Consider the following 23,971-nt stretch of genomic DNA (forward strand, 5'->3'; position numbering starts at 1 on the left):
GGTGGTGGTGTTAGTTATATCTTATAGTAATTAACGAATAATAAGCATATAAATGACAACTTCAATAATTCTGTTTTTAAGCTACCCTCAAACGTCTAAAGTGTTTTTTTTTGTTTTGTTTTGTTTTGTTTTGCTTTGCTTTGTTTTTTCTTTTCTGGCAAACACTAATGTTGGAAACTTGCACTGTATTTCTGAAAGAAGTGTCATTAATTTCCCAAAATGTTTATTTGTAACAGAGGCCTACTCAGCTTCATACTTGTATTCATACCTGTTTTCTCAAGAGAGGTTTTCTAAATGGAGAATTGATGTTTTTGGTTTTGAAGCTACAAAAGAGTTATGGCAGATGTAAATGTGGCTTTAAAACTATTTTGCGTACAGAGTTGTAGTCTCCCCCCTTCTACATTGTCACTAGTACCTAGCATTGCTCTGATGTCTCTGAACTTGGACTTGATCTTCAGTCAGAACCCCATATCCTGAAAACCTCAACTCTAGATCAAAGACTTCCTGATAGCTTTGGGGCATTCTTCATTTCAATTTCTCACCTTTTCTTTTTGTCTTTATATGCACTATCTACTTGTTTTTAGCTCACTGTCATTAGTGCTTTCTCTGCTGACCTCTACTGCCCATATAACTTGTCAATTGGAACTCATCTCTGTCATCAACATACTAAATTTTCAATTTACTTTATGCATTGTTTTCTGGTTCAAATGTTAATTACTAAGTAGTTAAAAGAAGTCTTTTGCTCATGTGGGTCTTTCATCAGAGAATCTAAGCTTGGGAACTGCACAGTAAAAAGCTATTAACAATCCCTGTTTGATGTTGCTTTTGCAGTCAGTAGAACAAGATTGATGAAATGTTATGTTTGGCCAAAATTTAAGTTTTCATTTAGAATTCAGTGATGAGAGAATGGATTGTCAGAACCAATAAGTTTTCCTTTGCTTGGGATATGGGCATGTGGTAGTAATTAGCAATATAAGGTCTTTAGTTGAACAACCAAGCATAGATTCTGGCAGCAAACATAATGAGAAACTACAGTTGTTCTATTTCTAGTGTCAGAAAATTTTCAGATAAAATTAAATGCATGTAGAAAATGAAAGCAGCTAAATTTTGTTGAAAGAGTTCGTTTCAACTCTTAAAATAGCAAATGTGTGCACTTTTAATTCTTTATCCAAAATAGATAAGTACATGGAATCTGTAGTATTTATATATATAATGTGTCCTCATGAATTATGTCTGGAATAACATGCTTCCATATGACTACTAAAAATCTAGATGGGTAGTTAAAATTAACATATGATTTCATATCTTTTAAGGATTGCACTATATGCTTTATTATTACAAGGACAGTCTTACTAAAGAATTGTAGCTGTTGAACTGGGAGATGGAATGTATGCATAAAAAGTTCTACAGGCTCCACTTCCTAAAGGGAGAAAAAAAAAAAAAAAAGAAAACACCAGCAATTTTAATCTCACATTTCATTTTATTTTTCAGCCAGTAAGGTCCCCAAAGGTCTCATAAACTAGGAATAATTTCCCACAATAAAGATACATACTTCTCTCTCTGTATGCAATTATCACTGGTTAAATCTACTACTAGATAGCTTTGTTAGAAATTTCCACAGGGATTTTTTTTATTTATGTTATTTTTAATTTGATTTACAATCTCTGCTTAATAATGTATTCCTGTAATGAGACTTCTAAGGTCTCACAGAATATAAAGTAGGAATATTATTACAGCCTTTGACTGAAGTCTCGTCTGTTAAAACAGCAACAGTACTTGCTGTTGCATATAAGGCAAAATGCACACCAGCATATCTATACAAAATGTGACTAAGATCAAACATACACATTTGATGACAGGTGTCATTTGATGATTAGTTGTCACAATTGCAACCAAGTGGGGAAAAAAAAAAAAAAAAGAAAACAAACAAAAATGTTACCCAAAAGGATAATAATCCTTATCTTGAATTTCAGATTTGTAAACAGTGAGATCTGATAGGTAATGAGATTTGTGTTAAACAGCTGCTTTGCTACTGTGCACAGATGAGTTCATCAGAAGACTCTCTAAAGTTTTTACTGTGTCCTGATACAGGACACAGATAGTCAGTAGATAAAAAAGGGGCTTTCTAAGTTTAGTTAGTTTAATTTTATGCAAAACGATTTTTTCATGCTAGAATCACCGCTAAATACAAATGACATGGAGAAGACCAGGCTATAATTACAGAGACAGAAAATATTTTGATATTAAAATAAATATAAATCTAAGATATCTAAGATGTAACTTTAAAATAAAATTCAGACATAAGAAGCAATCAGAACTTGAAAAATATTGTTTTTAAATGTTCATAAGAGGTATCTTATGATAACAATAGAGTAACCTCCTTAATTTTCTAGTTTTCTACGTAGTTTCTGTTATATCATATGAGCCACTACTGCTCACATCAGTCACTACTGCTGTTTCTACTTCCTGTCTTTCCATCCATTTCTGTGGATTTATTCTGTAGTATATGATTTTACATTTTGTGGAAATAATTTTTGCAAAGCAGATAATACATATTATATTCTATATATATTATCCAATGTTTTACTGATATAATAAAATACTTTAAGTATTATAGAAAAAAACTATTTATTGTAATAGACTCGTAACTACCTGACAGAATTTTTGTGAGACTTATATGAGTCACGTTTATGCTTTCTGAAGATGATGAATGCTTTTGAAATACACAGTAGACAAAAATTTATAATGAAAGTTAAACTCTAATTAATTGCTTCATCACTAAGCATAATGTCATCACAATGAAAAATATCTGCAATATTCTATAGGACATAGAATCTTATTAAAATAGACTTACATAAAATATGCTTAATGCAGAAGGTGAGAAAATAAAGTAAATGTTCAGTAAATTAGTGAAAAACTATTATCATTAATAACTAGTGTTTTTAATAGACAAAATACTGGAGATAAAAGCTAGATGTAACAAGTTATGGGGTGGAGAAGGAAAAGATATGATCTATTTATTACAATATTATAAAAGCTCTGCAAAGGTCTAGATTAGACATCAATTTAGAAAATAATATGTATCTATATATAAGAGCAGGGGAAGTTTTACGATTTTTCTTTTTGGTTGGTTGGTTTTGACGTTTGTTTTTATCACTAACAAACTGAAATGATATACAGTTTGAATGTTTATGATATTAATATTTTCCATTCTTCTGAATAATTTTGAGACCATCAGCCAGTTCCGTACATGCTATCCACATTTAGCTCTTTTCTCTTTAAGACTTACAGGATGCCTTACTCTTTTCACGATCTCAGGATCTTTGTTACATGTCTGTAGAGCTCATGAAATAGTATTGAAGGGGTCCTTTTTTAAGTGAAGTATCATAGAGGGATGAAAAGGTCATGCTATCATGAATTTCGTTGTGCTGGTAGACTATTATTTTTTAGACTAAGAGCAATAAGCTTACAGGTTAGTTCATGTTAACCTATACACATCTGGAAGGATGGAAGAGTGATCACTTTGTCTTTGGATGCTTTTCCGAAGTGCTCCATCTAACCTCTTAACTATAGAATTCAAGCTTTAAGTCATACATGAGTGACTTTTGAATTTTTGAGTGACTTATTGAATTTTTCTTCAATAAACATTTGGTTTGGGGATCACTAAAATTTTGCTAATGTGCTTTTTGTGATGTTTGGAGCTTACACTTTCAGTCCTACCCAGAATAGGGCTTTAAAAATAGGCTGTTATTCCTATTAAGCCATACATATATAAACACATATTTTCTTATTTATTTTTAACCTTCATATTATCCAGGTCTGGTCTGAGGTTTGTTTGAAGATTCAGATATGTTTTACATCTGATAATTTGTAATTGACTTTTTATTCTGAATTTACTCATTTATTTGAGAATCAAGATTGTTCCTAGTAAGTTTTTTCATTTTTGTATTTATGCATTCATATATTCAGACTGGATTTTAATTCTGTGAAGTATTTTCCATTTGAAGGCATTATCTTTTTGTTAGTTAGCCTGCACAAATCTCTAGAAAACAGATGGAAACAACACTGGTAAACTGATGGACTGAAAGAGGCTCTGGATAACTTAATGTGTTTTTTGTTGTTTGTTTGTTTGTTTCTTTTCCATTATTTCCTCTGCATTTAATTATTACCTTTTAATTTATTGGTCTAAAATGTTTTTCCTTTTGTATGCAATGTTCCTATCAGCTCCAGTGAAAACTTTTTATGAGGCAGCAACATGGCTTCACATGAATATAGACAGTGAAAGGGAATTTTATTATTTTTTGTTGCCCTGATAGTAAATAAACTAAATTTTGTTAAATTTTCAAAGGATGTTTTAAATGATCTTTACATATTACTCTAGTTAATGTTCAAGATTAAACATTGTATTTTAATGCCATCACAGTTCTTTACTGTATAAGCTATTCAAATATCCTGTTTCCTTTCTCTCATGATCTGCTCTACTTCCCAGAGATTTCTTCAGATTTCTGAAGTTTATAAGCCATAAATTAGCAAATCATCAGTAAGTCAATGGGAAGAATCATCTGTTAGAGATTCCTTCCAGAAGGAAACATGGGATTCAATAACTAAACTTCACAGAGAAAAATAAAAACTGCGGAAAGATAGATATGGTAAACAGAAAGACAAACAGATAATTTAAGTTGACAGACCATCTTGGATTCATTAGACATTTGAATTTGATTAAAAATTAGAACAATTTTTTTTTAAAGCTTATCCAAATACTTTTGGCAAAGGTCCACTTGCAACAGTAATGAGACATAGCTCTGAAGAAAGTGACATTAGATTATATTAAATAATTTGATACAATATGTAAGATACTATATTCCAGTGGGATGAGGCTGTAATAAGAGAATGTGACATGGATTGCATTATGATCCCCAGGGGTGTCTCCATTTTCCATCTGCTAGCCATTCTTCTAATCCCACTGTTTCAAATGAAGTCTCACTTAGTGATAAAGAAAATCTGATGAGTGTTAAATAGACTGACAGATAGAACTAGTAGGACAGACTTTTCCCCTCATTTTTGCATACTTATTAAATATATCCATTCTTGTGAAAGCAAGAAGGGAAGTGTGGGAAGTGATATATAACAATATTATGACTTTTTTTAAAAGAGTCTTCTAGGTCTCAAATCACGTTCAGATCCTGAATAATTTTATACTTCTAGTTAAGTGTAAAAAAAAAAATAAATAATTAACTTCTTTCGTTCTCTCTGCCTAAACTTTGAAAAAGCTTTTTTGGGTTAGGCATCAAAGTAGTAGATGTTGCTGTCCAAATTTTGTCTCAAGACTGACTCTGTTCTATAAATTCCCTGATTTACCATGTTCCACAAAATATACAAGCCATGATTTTCAGTGTGGACATTCCAGGAAAGGGAACATGAGATGCCAGAAGTGGTGAATTAATCAGCAAGTTTTAAGGAATTATGACTTCTTTGTTTCCTCTCAGGTGCTCTTGCAGAATATCAGTCATGATACTTTGGGGTGATTTCAATGGCAAGAAATGCACTGGCTGTAGTCATGAATGAAATGCTCAAAAATTTTAAAGCTTTTGCTACTTTCTGCATTGTCTTTAAAGGCTTACTGAGAAGTCAAAAAGCCCCTAAGGCAACTTTGAAGAAGAGTAATAGTGGAAGCATAACAATTAATTCAGAAGAAAATATAATACATTTCATAAATAATAACAGGGCGTGTCTGGTGTCTGATAAGGAAGCCTAGGGTTTTGTGTGATTATAGCATCAGATTAAAGTTTGTTTGCAAGTGAGATGATAACAGTGGAGATACGGTTTACTCCTGTGTTGCACTACAAGCTTTCTAGTATGGACCTCTTGTATATGCAGTAACATTTAACAGTTTTAACTGCTTCTTTTTATACTAAATTATGCACTAATTTCTCATGGTGATGTAGCTGTGTTGTGTCTAATGTTGTGGTGTTTTTATGAAAGGAGAAGTACTGTAGATAGGGATGATAGTACCATCAAGACTGAATGAAAGAATAAGTCTCTGTCCTTTAAATTGGTGGAAGCCTCTCATCTAATCCAGACTGCAGCAGAAACAAATTGCTGTGCTTTCTTCTTATGATTGCAGTTTCATAGGCATGCATCAAGCTAAGAATATTAACTTTTATTTCTTAAATTGCTTTATAGACAAGTGTTGCACAAGTTCTTAGATCATGATAATGTAAGGTAATTTCATTTAACTGTACCTGAGCAAGGAAGATGAAATAAAGAAGCTTACAGTGAATCACTTAGGAGAACATGCTGTTGCAAACAAACTGAGATGCACACTGTAATATGCAGTTTAAACAAGGGAGTGTGCCATTTATCCAGGAATAAAGTCACTGAAATGCACTCAGTAAGCCTCTTCTCTAATACAAATCTCACTTTGGTGGGCATGAAATATCTGAGAACCTACATAACGGAATTTTTCTGTATTATTTCTATTTGGTTCAGAAAAACACTGTCTAGCATTTAAGTGTTGCCAGTGACATACCACCAATATTCACTGAGCAAGACTGAAACCTGAATATATATATGTGCTTGCCACAGTTTTGTAGCTGTCATAATTCACAACTAATCAGGGTCTTGTATATGGCTGTACATTTTTTGTGCCCATTAACAAGTTTGAGTTTAAGAAATTGAAATTATTTCTTCTTGGTTCTTAATATATATAATGATCGCACAGTAAATTCATGTCTGCATCAGAGGTAATGTTTAAATGAGTGACATTAATGATTTTCCGTTTATTTTAATCTGATGTATGATCCACTGACCTATATAGCATAGTCTATACTGAATGTATATCTTGCCCTTTTGAGTGTTTTCTGATGTTAACTAATTCCTTTTTCTTCACTCATGTATGAAAGAATCTGAAGAGTGTGGAACCTGTTGGAAAGAATAGATAGTTTCTATGAGAGAATAGAGAGTTTACAGATGGAGTTATGGTTTAACCCAGCTGACAGCTAAGCACCACAGCCATTTGCTAACCTTTCCTCCCCAGTGGGATTGGGGAGAGAATCAGAAAAAAAGTGATAGGTTAAGATAAAGACTGTGGTGGTTTTTTTTTTTGTTTGTTTTGTTTTGTTTTCTTTTGTTTTAATATTCTTTTTCTTTTGTCCAGAAGTGTCCACGCCAGGTGGATGGTTCTCAGTATTGGCTTTGGCATATATGTAATACATCATCAAGATTTGTTATTGTTGTTTGTTTCCTTTTTATAATTAAAATATTGTAATATATTAATCTGGCTATTTGAAAGTCTCACTGTACATATTGGCTAGAGCCAATATTAGTAATAAGTGGTCCTTAGAGCTTCATCAAGTCTTCTGTGAAGAAAGAGAAAAATATCAAATCATGATTGTATATCACCAATTACTCTATCTGTATTAGCCTGAGAGTTTATGTTAAAATTAGGCATGTGTTTAACTGAGTAATAGGGGGAGAGACACAAACACAAGTGTAGAATTGTCACTTAATTGAACTGAATTAATAGTATCTTAATATTGGGGTAAATCATAAAAGCACAAGCAGCTAGCAATGTATTATACATCAGCATTCTTTAAATATACTAATTTAACAGATAAACAAGAAGATCATATCTACAGAATCTGTTGACATTTATTGACTTCTGTTAGGAAGACAAAGTGACCGAGACCTCTTCTTTGTTGATTGAAAAAAAAAAACAGACTTTAGAAGGACATTTTGATTTCAACCACAGCAGTCTGCTACTGGTATGCAAAAAAAAAAAAAAAAAAAAGAATTGAGATGGTTGATAGTTAAAGGTATGATCAGAAAACTAAGCAGAAAGATGATAAAGATATCTGGGCATATGTATTTGATATAAATATTATAGTTTTATAGAGACATCTAGGTCAATATGTGCCATATATCATTCAGTTACTTGACAAGTGAACACTGTATTCAACTGAATGCTGAACAGAATTTTCTATTTATTATCTTTGATTTATTATGACAGACTAGTTAAAGTGAGTTTTTTCAAGTTCTTTATACTTGTTCCAATAAAATGGATATAATTTCTTTCAAAATAAACAGGCAAAAGATTTGCATTTTGTATTGTGTCCTCTGAAGGAAGAACCATGTAAAAATCCTTTTTGAAGAATCGTGTTCACAGTGGATCTGTTTTCATTTACAGTGCTATTTACATGGATTAAGCATATGTTCTCAATTATCTCATGTAGGAATTCTATATGTTTTAGTTTTTGCTTGTTTCATTTTTTCTTCCTGAAACTATTTGTATTTGTGGTGGGTAGGGACCTTATATCAGCAATATTGTTTACTTTATAAGGAGCTGTTGCATTTTTAGATGATGTTTCATTGTCAGTACTTGAGAGGAAAAAAATAAGGTATTGTAGAGAATTTCATCTGGGTAATAATTTTCTTATTTAAGTGTATTCTTCTGTATTTGGTAATCAATGACCATTAGGAAGATGGATATGGGAGAAGAATGGATTATAGAATCATAGAATATCCTGAGTTGGAAGGGACCCTTAAGGATCATCAAGTCCAACTGTTGACACCGCACAGGTCTACCCAAGTTCAGACCATGTGACTAAGTGCACAGTCCAATCTCTTCTTAAATTCAGTCAGGCTCGGTGCAGTGACCACTTCCCTGGGGAGCCTGTTCCAGTGTGCAACCACTCTCTCTGTGAAGAACCCCCTCCTGATGTCAAGCCTAAACTTCCCCTGCCTCAACTTAACCCCATTCCAGCGGGTCCTGTCGCTGGTGTTAATGGAGAAAAGGTCTCCTGCCTCTCGACACCCCCTTACGAGGAAGTTGTAGACTGCGATGAGGTCTCCCCTCAGCCTCCTCTTCTCCAGGCTGAACAGGCCCAGTGCCCTCAGCCGTTCCTCGTACGTCTTCCCCTCCAGGCCTTTCACCATCTTCGTAGCCCTCCTCTGGACACTCTCCAACAGTTTCATGTCCTTTTTATACTGTGGTGCCCAGAACTGCACACAGTACTCAAGGTGAGGCCGCACCAGCGCAGAGTAGAGCGGGACAATCACCTCCCTCGACCTACTAGCGATGCCGTGCTTGATGCACCCCAGGACACAGTTGGCCCTCCTGGCTGCCAGGGCACACTGCCGGCTCATATTCAACTTGCTGTCTACCACGACCCCCAGATCCCTCTCTTCTAGGCTGCTCTCCAGCGTCTCATCGCCCAGTCTGTACGTGCAGCCAGGGTTTCCCCGTCCCAGGTGCAGGACCCGGCACTTGCTCTTATTGAACTTCATGCGGTTGGTGATCGCCCAGCTCTCCAACCTATCCAGATCCCTCTGCAAGGCCTTTCCACCCTCAACAGAGTCCACAACTCCTCCAAGTTTGGTGTCATCAGCAAACTTGCTCAAAATACCTTCTATTCCTACATCCAGATCATTTATAAAAATATTGAAAAGTACCGGCCCTAAAATGGAGCCTTGAGGGACCCCACTAGTGACCGCCCGCCAGCCTGACGCAGCGCCATTCACCATAACCCTTTGGGCCCTGCCCGTTAGCCAATTGCTCACCCATCGTATGATGTTTTTATTTAGCTGTATGGTGGACATTTTGTCCAGTAGGATCCTATGGGAAACCGTGTCAAAAGCCTTGCTGAAGTCCAAAAAAATCACATCAGCTGGTTTCCCTTGGTCCACCATACGGGTGATCTTATCATAAAAGGAAATCAGGTTAGTTAGGCAGGACCTACCCTTCACAAACCCATGCTGGCTGGGACCAATGACTGCTTTGTCCCCCAGGTGCGCCTCAATACGTTCGAGAACCATCTTCTCCATGATTTTACCAGGCACTGACGTGAGACTGACAGGCCTGTAATTGCTAGGGTCTTCTTTCTGACCCTTCTTGAAAATCGGCACAACATTTGCCAGCTTCCAGTCTACCGGGACCTCTCCAGACTCCCAGGATCGTTGAAAAATAATTGAGAGAGGTTCCGCGATGACGTCCGCCAGCTCCTTCAGCACCCGGGGATGAATCCCATCTGGACCCATGGACTTGTAGGGATCCAGGTGGAGTAGCAAATCCCGCACATGTTCAGGGTCGGTTGGGAGTTTGTCATCCCCACCGTCCCGGTCCTCCAGCTCAGGGCACCCTGGGTCCCGAAGCCCATCATCGGCATTGAAGACAGAGGCAAAGAAGGCGTTAAGCGTCTCTGCTTTGCCTATGTCATCGTCTGTGAGGAGACCTTCCCTATCAAGGAGCGGCCCTATGCATTCTTTGGTTCTCCTTTTTCCATTCACATATCTAAAAAAACCCTTTTTATTTTCTCTCACAGACACAGCCAGCTTCAACTCTAGGTGTGCTTTAGCCACACGAATTTTCTTCCTACAAACACGAACAGCATCCCTGTATTCTTTCCATGTCACTTGGCCCTCCTTCCAGTAGCGAAACACTCTCTGTTTCCGCCTAATCTCCATAAGAATGTTCCTGGTCAGCCACGCCGGCCTCCTGCCGCGCCTGCTTGACTTGCGATATTTAGGAATTGCCTGATCTTGTGCTTCTAGGAGGCATCGCTTAAAGAATGACCAGCACTGGTGGACATCAAGGCCTTCAAGAGCAGCTTCCCAGGGGACCTTGCTGACTATTTCCCTGAGCAGCCTGAAGTCCGCCTTCCCCATATCTAGGGATGAGGTTTTGGTGGCACTTTTCCTTCTGTCACCGTATGTATTAGTTGGACACCATTGCTTGATGACATATATCCCCTGATGGGCTTTGTATTCTCTGTAAAAGATGATTTTTGCAACATTACAATTGTGTAGTATGGATTTCCATTCTTATATTCACCAAATTTTGCCTCTGATAGAGTTGCACTGACAACTGTTACTTTACAGAAGTAGTAGTCCTCCTGAATGCTTATCAGAAATGAAAATATCTAAAATCATGAAGTTTAGTTTTCAATGTTATAGGGAAAATTCTAAATTTCATTTTTAGGTAACAAAAAGAAAATAATGATTTAGATGAATGCTGTATTACTTCTGAGGATTTTCATAAACAAAACTAAATGCCGAGGTTAGACATTTCTGTTGAACCAAAGTTATTAATACAGTATTTTCCTACCAAGCACCTCCAGCTGCAAGCAAAAGATATCCAATATATTGGCTTTACTTTACCTCATGGTGCATGCAAAAACTGGGTGGTGCATAGAAAGGGAATGATTATTGGCACAAACAGAGGAAGCTATAAATCTTCAGATCATACACAAGACAGATTGGAACAATATAAGCTCTCTTAGTTTTCTAAGATAATGTACTGAATAACTCTCTCTGGGCAAATAGGAAATCTGTTTTCAATTTCTTCTACTTCTAAGCAAAAACATAATTTATGGTAAAAGGAGATTTCTTTGTGGGAGTTTCCAACCAAAAATTAATGTTAGTCTCTCATCAGAAAACATTGTTTGAAAACCAGGAGAGTTTTTTGTTACAGTCACTGCTCAGGATGCTGTCTTGCATCCTGAGAACAGCAAAGACAGAAAGAAAGGATAATGCCTAAATAACTCAAAATCAGAGTGCTAAAATGAACACATGGTGCAGATGCCTTCTGACACTTCCAAAATAATCAGTCCTGATGCTCAAATGCAAGTGTATTTGACAGCCAAATGTTTTATTTTCACTGAATCAGATTGGTATGAAACCGTACTGAATGAGAATCATAGCAAGAGTGAATTATTGTTCCAAATGCAGCTGCTTTTAGTGGGAGTTTTTTTGGAGTAGAAGACCTCTGGAGGTCATTTCCAACCTCATGTATCCTGTAATCTTGCAATCCTATGAAAATTTCTTCTGTAATAGATTAACTTGGGCTACAACCTCTGTGTTCTGTAGTTTTTCTCCTTAGTTAGTCCATATTTTCAAAGGTATTGAACATCTTTTCAGAATCTGAACTTTTTTGAAAAATTCTAGTTACATTGATGTATTTGATTCATTAATGCATGAACATTCATCCATTTGATAGGGCGGGAATCTTAGTGCTTGAAATAATATCTTCTCCTATATTAAAGGCTATTATCCTCTGATCAGACTGTATGCACAATAATACATGCACACACAGTGCCAGCAGCTCAGGTGATTTGATCCCTTAGGGAAACTGAGGAAAGGTGCTTCTCAGACTGGGAATTCAGGCATGGTTTTATGCAGCACAGAGGCTGCTGGAAATTTTGCCAAGCTCTAAAGATCCCAGAAGAAACCTCTGGGACTTTTTGCACCAAAAAGGTATGAGCTAATATATTTTGTCTTGTTTTCTGATATTGTGCTTACTATGTCATAAAACAGTAAGGCTTGAAGTTAGGGATTTTGTGCTTTGAAGTGCTTACAGTCTGATAAGCATACAGTGTTTTGTATACTTCTGCACCAAAATCTTAGGTTAAGATTGAGCTAAATCTTGGTGAATCCAAAGCTGACAATCCAGGTAGCTAGTTTAGCAATAAAAGTTCATAGTATCGAATTCTATGTTAAATATCTCATATCAACATATATTTTTTTCCCTGTCAAAAGGAATTAAAAGTATATTTTTTTGGTGGTTACTATGACTAAAATTATATCCAAGGCCTGGTGATGTCACTGAGAACTCATACAAGAGGAGTGTTTGAAATTATCATATTTCTAAGTAAGCCTTTTAAACTGTCCTACGCTGTTTATAGAAGTGGTAGTAGTAGAACAATACCATAAAGTGTGCTGGGCTGGTCTGATACTGTGTTTTGCTTTCCTAGCGACCACCTGAGCCAATGCAAAAGTAACAGTACAGTGATGGTAATATTATTTACACCATGATATATGCTGTTGATTTATTCTCTGCTCAGCATCATTATCCTTTTTCCAATGAGTTCTGTGCAATTTTCACACACATTTCATCAAGCACCAAATTATGAAGCAAGAATAGGCCCATTACATTAATAACCATTGCTGCCACCTGTTATTTGTTGTTTCCAGCCTATGGGCTTTCTGCATTACTGAGTTGTCCACAGAATAATTGTGAAATAAGTGAGGGTTGGGCAGTCTATTTTTTCCCTTTGAAATACCATGCTTCAGATTTGGCAGCTCAAGTGGTTGTATATGTTTGTGAAATTATGTCTCTGTAAGCATTTGTGTGTAGACCATATGGCTGTAATGAAGCTGTTTTTCTTAGTTCGGTAATTGTCTGTATCACCTTGTCCATCCTCCCGACTTCTGTAAGCAACGCGATGACTGGAAATATTAGCACTAGGCATATCAAAATCACCATCTGTCATAAAACAGTAATGGAGTAATGTCACAAAACAGAGTAATGGAATATGGGTTGAGTTTATTCCGTGAAGGAAACTGAGAGACAATGTAGGATGTTCTAATCAAGAAAATTTTGGACTTTGCTTTACAATATTAAAGGAACAATGATCCATTAAGTCAGGAAGAGTGCAATTTCCTAGACCTGTTCCTCAGCTTCTTGTATAATTCAAGAATGTATATGTAGGTATGTGCTTCCATCTTGCATAGTCAGATACATCTGTTCAGTATAAATGGAAAAATGTGGAGTACCTTTATAACCTTATTTCAAGCTTTGGTTCTTTAATCAATCTATTGCAATAGTGTGTTAATTAATGATTTCTTATTGTAATGTATTCTCCCTGTAGGATTTACAGCAGGATTATTTTTTTTTTTATTTGCTTATGGCCTATAATTGGCAAGCTTTGTGCTGCCTTCATTGGCCAAACTGTCAGCTTTCAACTGTGGAAAAAAAAAATAAATAAAATGTAATAGTATCTCTCGGTAAAGGAGGCAAAGATTTTTAAAACATATGTGTAAAATAGAGAAATATGACTGAAATGGGCCTGTTATTAGGTATATTAATAGCTAATAAATATGTATATAAATGATGCCACTTGCTCTTAAATGGGCTTGACCAAATGGTTTGTTGATAATAATGTTTGCAGATGAAAATGTGTATGTATTATGAATTGCAAATCACCTTTTGGAATTGATGTTTTATTTTTTCTGACTTTGTGGAATTAGGTGTTAAAGAAATGTCAAGATGACTAATACTCTTTTGGCCAAAAAATTACTGTTTTATTCTTTGCTTTCTTGCTTGCTTGTTTTACTTTCTTTGTGAAAGTAACTGATTTTTCTGTAACAGGCACATAGTTGTCTGTGGTCACATAACACTTGAAAGTGTGTCCAACTTCCTGAAGGACTTCCTGCACAAGGATAGGGATGATGTCAACGTAGAAATCGTCTTTCTGCATAAGTGAGTATTTTCAATATAAATCCTATCACATGTTAATAAAGCTCATTGAATTTAGTAATATGTCGTGGGGGAAGATATAGGACCTTTCAAACTCCAAACAACTGTAAAATGAATATATGCAATTTCATTTTTCTTTTTTTTTTTTTTTTTTTTTTTTTTAACAATACAAGGCATTTTTAAGAAAAAGTATTTTTGTGCAATTGTTTTATAATGCATTGCTAAGCCCACTTGTAGGAGTATTTCAAGCAAACAGACTTCAGAGCCAGTCATGTCAACCATGGTTTGGATATCTCAAGTAGGAGTTTAATTATGAGAAAAAAAATATATAGTGAAATACTAATAAATAGATGTGAGAGTTCTTTAGCATAAGATACTTATTTGAAACTAGCATAATTGCTAAAATCTGCAAAACTAGTGAAAAATGCTGTATGTTGTATGAACTTAGGCTCTCTGAAAATATTTTTTCACTTTTCATTTCACTAGGAAAAAGTGCATATTTTGTATTGAACAAGATTTATAAAAAGAAACGTGTGGGCACAGAAATAGTTTTAGTGTGTATGTAGTAGTTTTAATGTGTAAAGTAATGTAATGCATTACTTTGTAGTGAAGGTAGAAGAGAAATTCTTGTCACCATACTTGGTACTGTTCTTTTACCCTACATACCTACACATGCTGTCTCTTGCATTTTTTTTTCCACAGTGAAAATCATGGTGATAGGAATTGCAAAACTTTATTATGCATATAAAGGGAGTTCAGCACCTGTCTACTTTTTTGTGCCTGCTTTTTTTATTATTTATTTTTATTCCTCCGCCCACCCCCAAAAAATATTTGTATGTATCTGTTTTATTTGCTTATTAATTTAACATCTGGCATCAGAATGGTCTCATGTACCTGTAACATAGCTATTTAAGAAAAGTATTTCCAAGGTTGTGCCCTTGAAAATATAATATAATATAATAGATGCTCTTCGATTTAGTCATGCATTTATGGCAGAATGAAATAAGACAAAGTCAGAGCAAAATCGTTTGTTTTAATTCTAGTTCTTACAGGCCACGAGGGTCCCGATGGGATTCCTTTCCTGGATTTTAGTGATTTCGCATTGAGCTCTCTTATTTGATGCAATCAACCATTTTGAGAGTGGTAGGTGCAGAGGATTGTTGCATTAGCAGATGATTTCTATGGAAAATGTTGTGAGAGGATGTTTTTAAATTTTTGCACCAGTTCTTCTGGATTCACATATGTGAGAAAGTGACAAATGATGAACATGCAGAGTGGCACAATTAAATGGGCCAGATGTGCCGTAGACAGAAGAGAGGAAGTATAAGCAGTATAGTATTTGTCTTTTAAGTACTACATGCTGTTTCTACACCACAGAAAAAGCATCAGCAGAAGTCTGAGCACCTAATAAATAAATGGGTCAGTTTATAAATAAATGAAGTAAACTGGGACTGTTATGGAAACTAAATTCTTGTTTGCTCTTGTGTTTTCTTCCTCTTCTCGATGCAGTATCTCCCCTAACCTTGAGCTGGAGGCTCTCTTTAAACGACACTTCACTCAGGTGGAATTTTATCAGGGTTCAGTCCTTAATCCCCATGACCTGGCAAGAGTGAAGGTAATAGCTCTTTTGTTCTGTTCTCCTGCTACCTGACTTTTATTTAATTACTCATTGCATTATTTTAATAAAATAATATCTAAAAAGTGATATTTTTATTCAGATGCTCCCCAAAAAATGTTTTTTCCTTTTGTATTAGCTTGTCTAATGAATTACAATATTACAGTATCAGTCCTTCTGTCCATAAACCTTGTTTTCTATATATCTTTAGATCTTCAAAGCTACAGTAATGCTGTTACTTAAGAAACATTGTATGCCATTCTATTGAACTCTTTATGAATTTTTCATTGGGTTTAGTTCAAGTCTATTTAACATTAATGTTTGATATAATAGGACATTGTCTTACTGTAATTGTTTAAAATGCTCCTTCATCAGAACAATTAGAAAATTATTTTTCACCTGTCAAATCCTTTTTCTATTGTCTAGAATCCTGATAAAAATACAACTTAAGATACGTGGTAGTTAGAATGAGGTAGTTCATTGTCTAGAACTCTCTGTAGTAAATTCTTTTGTACTTTTAAAGAAAAGCATGAAGGCTAAAGCAAAAAAAAAAAAATAAAATAAAAGAATGGAAAGCTATATCTGTCAGATAGAGCACCACCTTGGTTTTTTCTGTTTTTGTTTTTTTTTTTTTTAATTTCCCTCACATGGAATGTAAACCAACTACTTAGGCCAATAAGGTTTTAATGCAGCGTTAGCACTTTCTGGAGTAGTAATCGTGTCTTCTGCCCAATTTGGCTACAGAAACTGCTTAACCTTTTGTAGCCCAACACATACTGTGTTTCAGTTCATTAGTGTTCTCATTATGACCATGAAGTTGTATACTGGTATTTTGTTCTCTGTTACACCATTTTTTTGTGTTGATATTTGGTTGTATACAATGAAAAAATCTTTTGTCATCTTCTTTTAGTTAAATAGGGCTAAGGTTTGCATGAACATAGAGGTCCTGTGAACAGATAAGTTCTCTCGTCCTTGTGCTTCCTGAAAACTCGTGCTCAGATCCTAAATCATAGGTTCAGCCATCTCTTCCTTTCTCTAATAAGAAGATACTTAAATTCCCAAACAAAACTGCAAGACTAGTGGGAGCACTGTAGTACTATAACAGGAACTTCCTATGGATTTAGGGGTCTAAATTTCAGTATCTGATTACAAAATATATTAAAATTAAAATTATTATATTAAAAGATATAAAAAATAAAAATAAATAAATAATAATAAAATATATAGAATTATAATTATTAAATTAAAGGATATTAAAACTTACGTGCTTTAGCTTATACAACATAGTAGTAATGAATGAAACTATCAACCTGATCTGAGCACCATTATCAAGCTTCAATAAATTGCTATGTGTATATGAAAGCTGTTGCCATCACCCACGTTGCTTATAAAATCTTGTAACACTTTTTCTTATTAATATTATGACACACAATCAGGATGGCAGTGTTGGAATCCCTAATACTTTATCATGAACAAATAGCTGAAAACAGAGGTTGCTAATTATTTTTCTTTTTCTTTGGTGTCTCAGATAGAGTCAGCAGATGCGTGCCTAATTCTTGCCAATAAATACTGCGCTGACCCAGATGCTGAAGATGCCTCCAACATTATGAGGTAATGTCATTAATTTTTAATTCTTAAATTTGATTAGCCAACTGGTGTTCAAATAGGCCATATCCTCTACATATAGCTTTATTGCTGATCTGAAGGTCAATGCTGATAAATTACCCTGAAGACCGTTTCAGAGTTTTCTTAAGGGGGGGGCAAATTTTAAGATGTCTCAGAATCTCAGAGATGAGAATACCCTTAACTTCCTGCCTAAACTGTTTTAATTTAGCTTATAGCATGTCAGAAAAGAAAATTATGATAAGAGGAAAAACTGAACCAAAAGTGAAATCTGAAATCAGAGTATTTGTTTTGGACTTTGTACATGTATATTGGCCGTTTTTTCTCATTTACAATATCTTTGCATATTCAGATATTTGATTGCTCTTCTTCCAGCATAGTTCAACTGTAATTGTGTAAACAACTAACAATTTATGTATTCCTCTCTGCTAAGTCAATGAAGGAATCACACAGATTTGAATTTCTCTCTCTTTTTTTTTTTTTTTTTTTTCCAGGAATGGCCTGTAAATCTCTATTTTCATGGTGTAGGTAAAAATGCATCCTTTCAAAAGCGACATGAGAGCTTTATGTAGCGCCTTTTCTATTTCTTTGTTATAACCACTTACAGGTCATGTTACAGTACTAGTTCTCAGAATGTTACAGTACTAGTGCATCCAGAATAGAATCAGCTGCAGTTATTTGGCTTGTGATTACTGTTGTGTTCCTACAGCAGAGTAATTTACTAATGTTCTCCAAATCCACTGGCAGGCAGCATCTCTCTTCTGGATCTTCATTGCTTGCTGTGTTTGTTACTTTAAGAACTCATTTTTTCTAGATGTCATGGTGAGGGATGACATGGCCACATGGAGCATAAGCTTTGGTACTCTTTGTCATTTTGTAAACCTTAGAGTTTAAGTATTCATAACTATGCACAGGAGCAACAGACGTGAAAGGAAAGAAAAAGTCATTGTGCTGCTGCAACAATAAATTACATAAATACATGCCCTGCAAGGGCTGGTGTCGACAACGGGACAGAAGGACCTTTGATCACCTCATACCTCATTGCTCCTCAGTAACTCCAATATCCCAAATAATCACACTACTTGGGGAAAGTGAGGTATAAACTTCATGATAGCAATGATACAGTGGTCTCCAAGACCCATCCTCCTTTTTAACACTGAAGACCAACATTGCTTAATGATAACAAGTCGCTTATTCTATTAGGGGTCACCAAAGCTTGTCCTGCTTCCTCCCTGTATTCTCTGAAGGAAAAGGATTAAAGGATCAATTAGTGGATGGTAGCTAATGGATGTGAATGGTAGAGTTAAACTAAAACTAAGTCATTCCATTTTTTTTGTGTTTTGTTCATAAAATCTTAGTTTTAATGAGACCAGTCTGACCTTTTAAAAATTAAAATGTCAAAGATCTGTTAAAAAATTCTCAAACAAAATTCTCAAACAAAATTGACCAGTTTTATTTGTCAGATGTTTGCATTCTAGGATTTGAAGGAAATAGGAGAAATAAAAAAAAAAATTAATAAAGCTGCTTCTCCAGAAGAAGTTCATTTGCACAAGATACCTGGGTGTCTGTGGAAGGGGCAGGGTTTATATATGCCTAATGTTATTTTTCAGTCATGCTTTTGTGTTTTAATGCAAAAAATATATTTTCCATGTTAGTTGCATACATATATTAAAAGTATTTCAGCTGCAGATTAGTGCATTCTTAACACATTTAATACCTTTAATACATTAAATGTAATAAAATGCAAAAGTGTAATTTCAAGACTGGAATTCTCTTGTGTCTTCTCACATTTAAATGAATTTAATTCAATTAAATTGAATATTTAATTGAATAATTCAGAAAGAAATGGAAAATTAATAGGAATAAATGTTTTGTCCTTTTAAAAGATGATGTAAATTGAAATAATGAATACCTTTTTTTTTCCTCTTTCTTAAGTTTGATCATACAGAACATGGCTTGTTTCTTTCATTAATTTTACTGCATGTCTTTCATTCTCTCTTCCTAACACATTATCAATCTATTCAGTTCTACAGCATTTTTATTCCAGCCATATCCAATCTGTACACAGCTGAATATATGTTACCCTCATTAAATAACGAAGAATAGCTGCAATAGCTGCAGATTATGGAAGTAGACCTATCTGTTATAAATTCAGAGCTCAGACAGCAATTTCAATATCGAGCTTAGTAATAATGCAGAAAAAATGAAGATGAACTTGCACTTGGATTCATGTCAAATAAAATCATCATTCAAGGTGTTTAAATATTATAGAAGTCTAACAACTAAAAACAAATAATTTGTTCTCTAGTATTACTTGACGGTTGTTAAACGAACTTGACTAGACGTAAATTTTGCATATGTTTAACTTCGATTATTATGCTTTACAGCCAAACACGAGTACAGTTTTAACTGTGGGATTTGACAACACATTGATATGCTGGGATACAATGTCCAAATATCCCACCAACTAAATGTTACTTTAATCATATATTTATTTTACTTTCAGAGTTATATCAATAAAGAATTACCATCCGAAGATAAGAATTATCACCCAGATGTTGCAGTATCATAATAAGGTAATGTGATAACCAGTAGTGTATCTCCCCACAGGTTTTAGTTGCTTTGTGTTTTGCTACCTTGCACTCATACACTATTTTTTCTAGCTTCACTAACAGTAAGCATTTTTCTTTCCAAACACCCTAATAAGCCTTGTCACATAATCCAGTTACAAGGTAATTCAATTTTATTTATATATGCAAGTGACCTTATCAAAATTCTCTGACATTTATTAACTACCTAGGATATAATTCTCAAAGGTACAGTGTCCATACTTGCTATTGATTCCAGGTGAACTTTTAACCATTCAGAATCCATAAATTTTGTCAAGCTTATTGCACTAGAGCTACCTGAAATGAACTGGTGGTTTCTAGGCAAGTCAGCTCTTGTGGAAAGTCAATTCTTTATGGATAGTTACAAAAAAAACACACATGGAATTATAGTCTTATTAACCATTTATAGTTAATTTATATTTCTTAAACGGCAATGTGGATCTGTAATTGTCAAACTGCAGGTTCAAAAAAATAAAAATAATTAAGGTGAAAATTAAGGCTCACTCAGATGTGAGTATGGGCCTGCCAGAGTGTCACAGCCACATATATGTATCTAGAACATGGCTTGAGAAATGTGAAATTTTTTCTGTTATAATAATATGTATAAAAGATTGGAGTGGTGCTTAGCATATAACTAATTTTTAAGTAGTTAAAGTAATTTTCCCTAGTCAGAAAAATAAATAAACAAATAAATAAAGCCAGTAACAAAGTCATTCACTTCTATCTCCTTCATTACTGTACTTTATTTACAGAAGCATTTCTGCCTCTTCACCTGTGGAGTTTATTTTTATTTTTATTTTATTTGTTTCATTTTATTTTATTTTCTTCAGGCCCATCTACTAAATATCCCAAGCTGGAACTGGAAAGAAGGGGATGATGCAATCTGTCTTGCGGAGCTTAAGCTGGGTTTCATAGCCCAGAGCTGCCTGGCACCTGGCCTTTCAACAATGTTAGCCAACCTTTTCTCTATGAGATCATTCATAAAGGTAATGCCTTGTCTCATTACAATGTTTTAGTCTGCAATTCAGTTTGTCAGAAAGTTGTATAGAGAACATGGCTCAAATATGCAACAGAGAGGAACACATTAACAACTTCTGTTAAACAAACAAAAAAAAGCAAAAACAAACAAAGAAGAAAACACCACACACTTGCATGCAAAAGATCCCTGCTGCAAATTGAGAAAACTGTCAGGTTCTGTCAAAGTTATGTTTTTGTTTTTATTTGGAAAGTTTGGTGTTAAAAAATTGTTCAAACTATCATCCATTTCAAGGGGGATAATTCTGGTGTTTTGTGTTTTGCTCTGCTTTAAACAAACTATGTGTTTATCTATGAGAAAAGTCCCTTCTGCTAAAACAAAAATGTGATTTATATATGTCCCATATGGCAAAAAAAAAAAAAAAAAAAAAAAAAAAAGTGCCCAGAAGAAAGGACTGATCATTTTGTTCTTTTACATCAAGTGGATAGCGGACCTTTGACTGTGAGAGTAAATAAGAAATGCGTTGGAACCAAAGGCTAAACATCCTACAACTTCATTTGTGTTTCCTCTCAGTAAAAGAGGTTTTTCAAACTTAACTGGCAAAATTTTAATGCGGTTATTTTAGACATCTGTGGTAATTGGACTAAGGCCTTGATTGAAGAAGTCAGTGCTTCTCTCATGCTTCCTTCCCCTGTCTGGGACAGTAATTCCAAATATCAAGGATGCACAGTTGTTATTAATAGGACAAGAAACACTGAAGTACAAGGAAGGCCATTTCAAGTCCATTGTGCTAGTTAGCAAGGGAAACAAACAAAAAAAACAACAACAAACAAACAAAAACACGAAGAAATACCAACATAAAGCCTAATGTTATCAGGTGAGAAAGGCAGGACTGTTCCACAGAAGTGCGCATTTCATTGTAGAGTAGTGAATCTTTATTCACTTCTCAGGAAGTCCTGAAATTCTTATTAAGGTGTTCTTTGGAATCCTCCTGGTAATGGAGACCACAGATTCTTGTGACTACTACATACTGTCAAAAAATGCCTATTTGCAATATGGAAATAAAAATAAATCTGGGCTTTGCAGTTTACTGTCTGCAGTTAGGCTGCTTGCATCTTTATTTACGTTCAAGTAAAAAAGCTGTTTTAGTTCAGTAAAGCCAAACTGGAAAACTGTCCATGATTCATCATTAATTCTTTCTACTTATATCCTGAAGAAAAATCAATTTTTTGTGAAATTCATTCAGGTCATGCACTCTCAAATTAGTGTGGCAAAGTTTTCTGTGAACTTGCTCTTGATGTCAGAAGTAGGTCAAAAACTTTTGTTCAGCTTCTCTCTTCCAAAATCTTTTATCTCCAAGAAAATCCAGTATCTTCAGAATCCCCAGCCTTAATGCAAGTTACTTTAATGATGAAATTCAACTTGCAGTGAGGAAAAAAAAAAAAAAAAAAAAAAAAAAAAAGAAAAAGAGAGAGATTCAGAAAGCGTCTGGCTTTGGGGAACTGTGCCAGAGACACACACTTATGGTCTGGATTTGAACTTAAAATATTTATACAAGTCAAAAAATGCAAAGTTAAAGGTAACAACTTTCCAGAAAATGTCTCTGACCACTTACACCAGTATCTTACCATCTTCAACCCTATATTATTTTATAAAATAATCTTATAATAATTTCCATGCATTGGGTTGTTTCACTGATGAACGGTTTTAAGCTGAATACTCAGTTTTGCAAAGCACTTTGCCCCTTTGCTGAGGTAGAAACCATCCCAGTCTTCTAATGGGATCTATCTAATGGGTTAAGACAGTCTGCATTTTATTGATTGTGATTGCTTCTATATGTACAGAATAAACATAAAAATAACAACAAATTTGATTTAGAGGAAGGTATCAATGTCAGTTTTGTTCTTGTATCTGTGATTATATGCAGCTATAAACAGAGTAGCATGCAGACATACCTTAAATTGTGTTACTTCAGGTGGCACTAACAGAATGCTGTCAAATACTGCATCGGTAGAATGCAAGACTCTGCTAGTGTTGGTTAAAAATTTTGCTATTTAATTAAGAATGAGTTATCCAGTTATGTAAAATTGATGTAATCATTTTCAAAGAACTCTGAGTGTTAAAATCTAAAGTAAAATAAACATAGAGGAACTGAGAATATACTCCTTTATATTATAATTCAACTCAATTGGTGATAGCAAAAGGTTTCTTTTTTTATTTAACTGAAAGGATATTCTTTCTGCAAACTATGTCACTCCAAAAGCTGTGTTTGAAAGAGAAAGCTGTTACTAAGTGGTGGTTGTGCTTAAAGAGAGTATTGTAGAAGAGCAGTTAATTGGAATTATTAAGGAGGGTTCTATTGAAAAGAAAGATGTACGTTCCCTAAAAGGACTTCCAATTTTTTTCATTTAAAGTACTGAATTTACGTGCTGTCAGACCTTCATAAATTCCATGAGCCATTAGTATAGTCTCACACAAGATAGGAGATTGCCAGGGAGATTTACTGAAATTTCTCTCTCTCTCTCTCTCTCAAAAAAAAAAAAAGTTTGAAATGTGTGTTTGTTCCTCCTTCTTTTAATGTGATTCAAAAGTCATTTAATGTGCCATAAATGCTTGGGCAGTCAAACAAAAGCGAACATGATTGATGGTGACATTGCACACATTTAACTCATTATATGTTACTTTACAACTAAATGATTTGTGTAAACAGTCTGCCTAGTATTAAAGGTAAAACAAACAAAGAAACCTCAAAATATTATATTTGTGTCTAATATTTTCTTTTTGGTTTTAGAAATGTAATCTCACATGGAATCTTTTATGCTTCTTTTGGCAACAAGCTGGATAAAAAGAAAATCAGCTCAAAAAGGTTATGTGATGCACAGTTGTAACAAAAAGGG

The 23,971-nt window shown here is 34.6% G+C and overlaps 1 protein-coding gene across 37 annotated transcripts in view; it reads left to right on the forward strand.

Annotated features, from left to right (window-relative positions):
* KCNMA1 (potassium calcium-activated channel subfamily M alpha 1) overlaps positions 1–23,971 on the forward strand; it is a 469,740-nt gene that overhangs the window by 311,002 nt on the left and 134,767 nt on the right. For 36 of the 37 annotated variants that reach the window (XM_027460048.3, XM_027460038.3, XM_072039506.1 and 33 more), the window contains 5 exons: positions 14,144–14,254; positions 15,761–15,866; positions 17,395–17,477; positions 19,996–20,065; positions 20,929–21,084. In XM_027460048.3, the coding sequence (XP_027315849.1) occupies positions 14,144–14,254; positions 15,761–15,866; positions 17,395–17,477; positions 19,996–20,065; positions 20,929–21,084 (526 nt within the window). Of the gene's footprint in view, positions 1–14,143; positions 14,255–15,760; positions 15,867–17,394; positions 17,478–19,995; positions 20,066–20,928; positions 21,085–23,971 lie in introns of those variants that run through there. The other variant, XM_027460049.3, reaches the window with a different exon arrangement.

Source organism: Anas platyrhynchos, chromosome 6 (genome assembly GCF_047663525.1).
Source record: "Anas platyrhynchos isolate ZD024472 breed Pekin duck chromosome 6, IASCAAS_PekinDuck_T2T, whole genome shotgun sequence".
In the NCBI taxonomy this organism is placed as follows: Eukaryota; Metazoa; Chordata; class Aves; order Anseriformes; family Anatidae; genus Anas; species Anas platyrhynchos.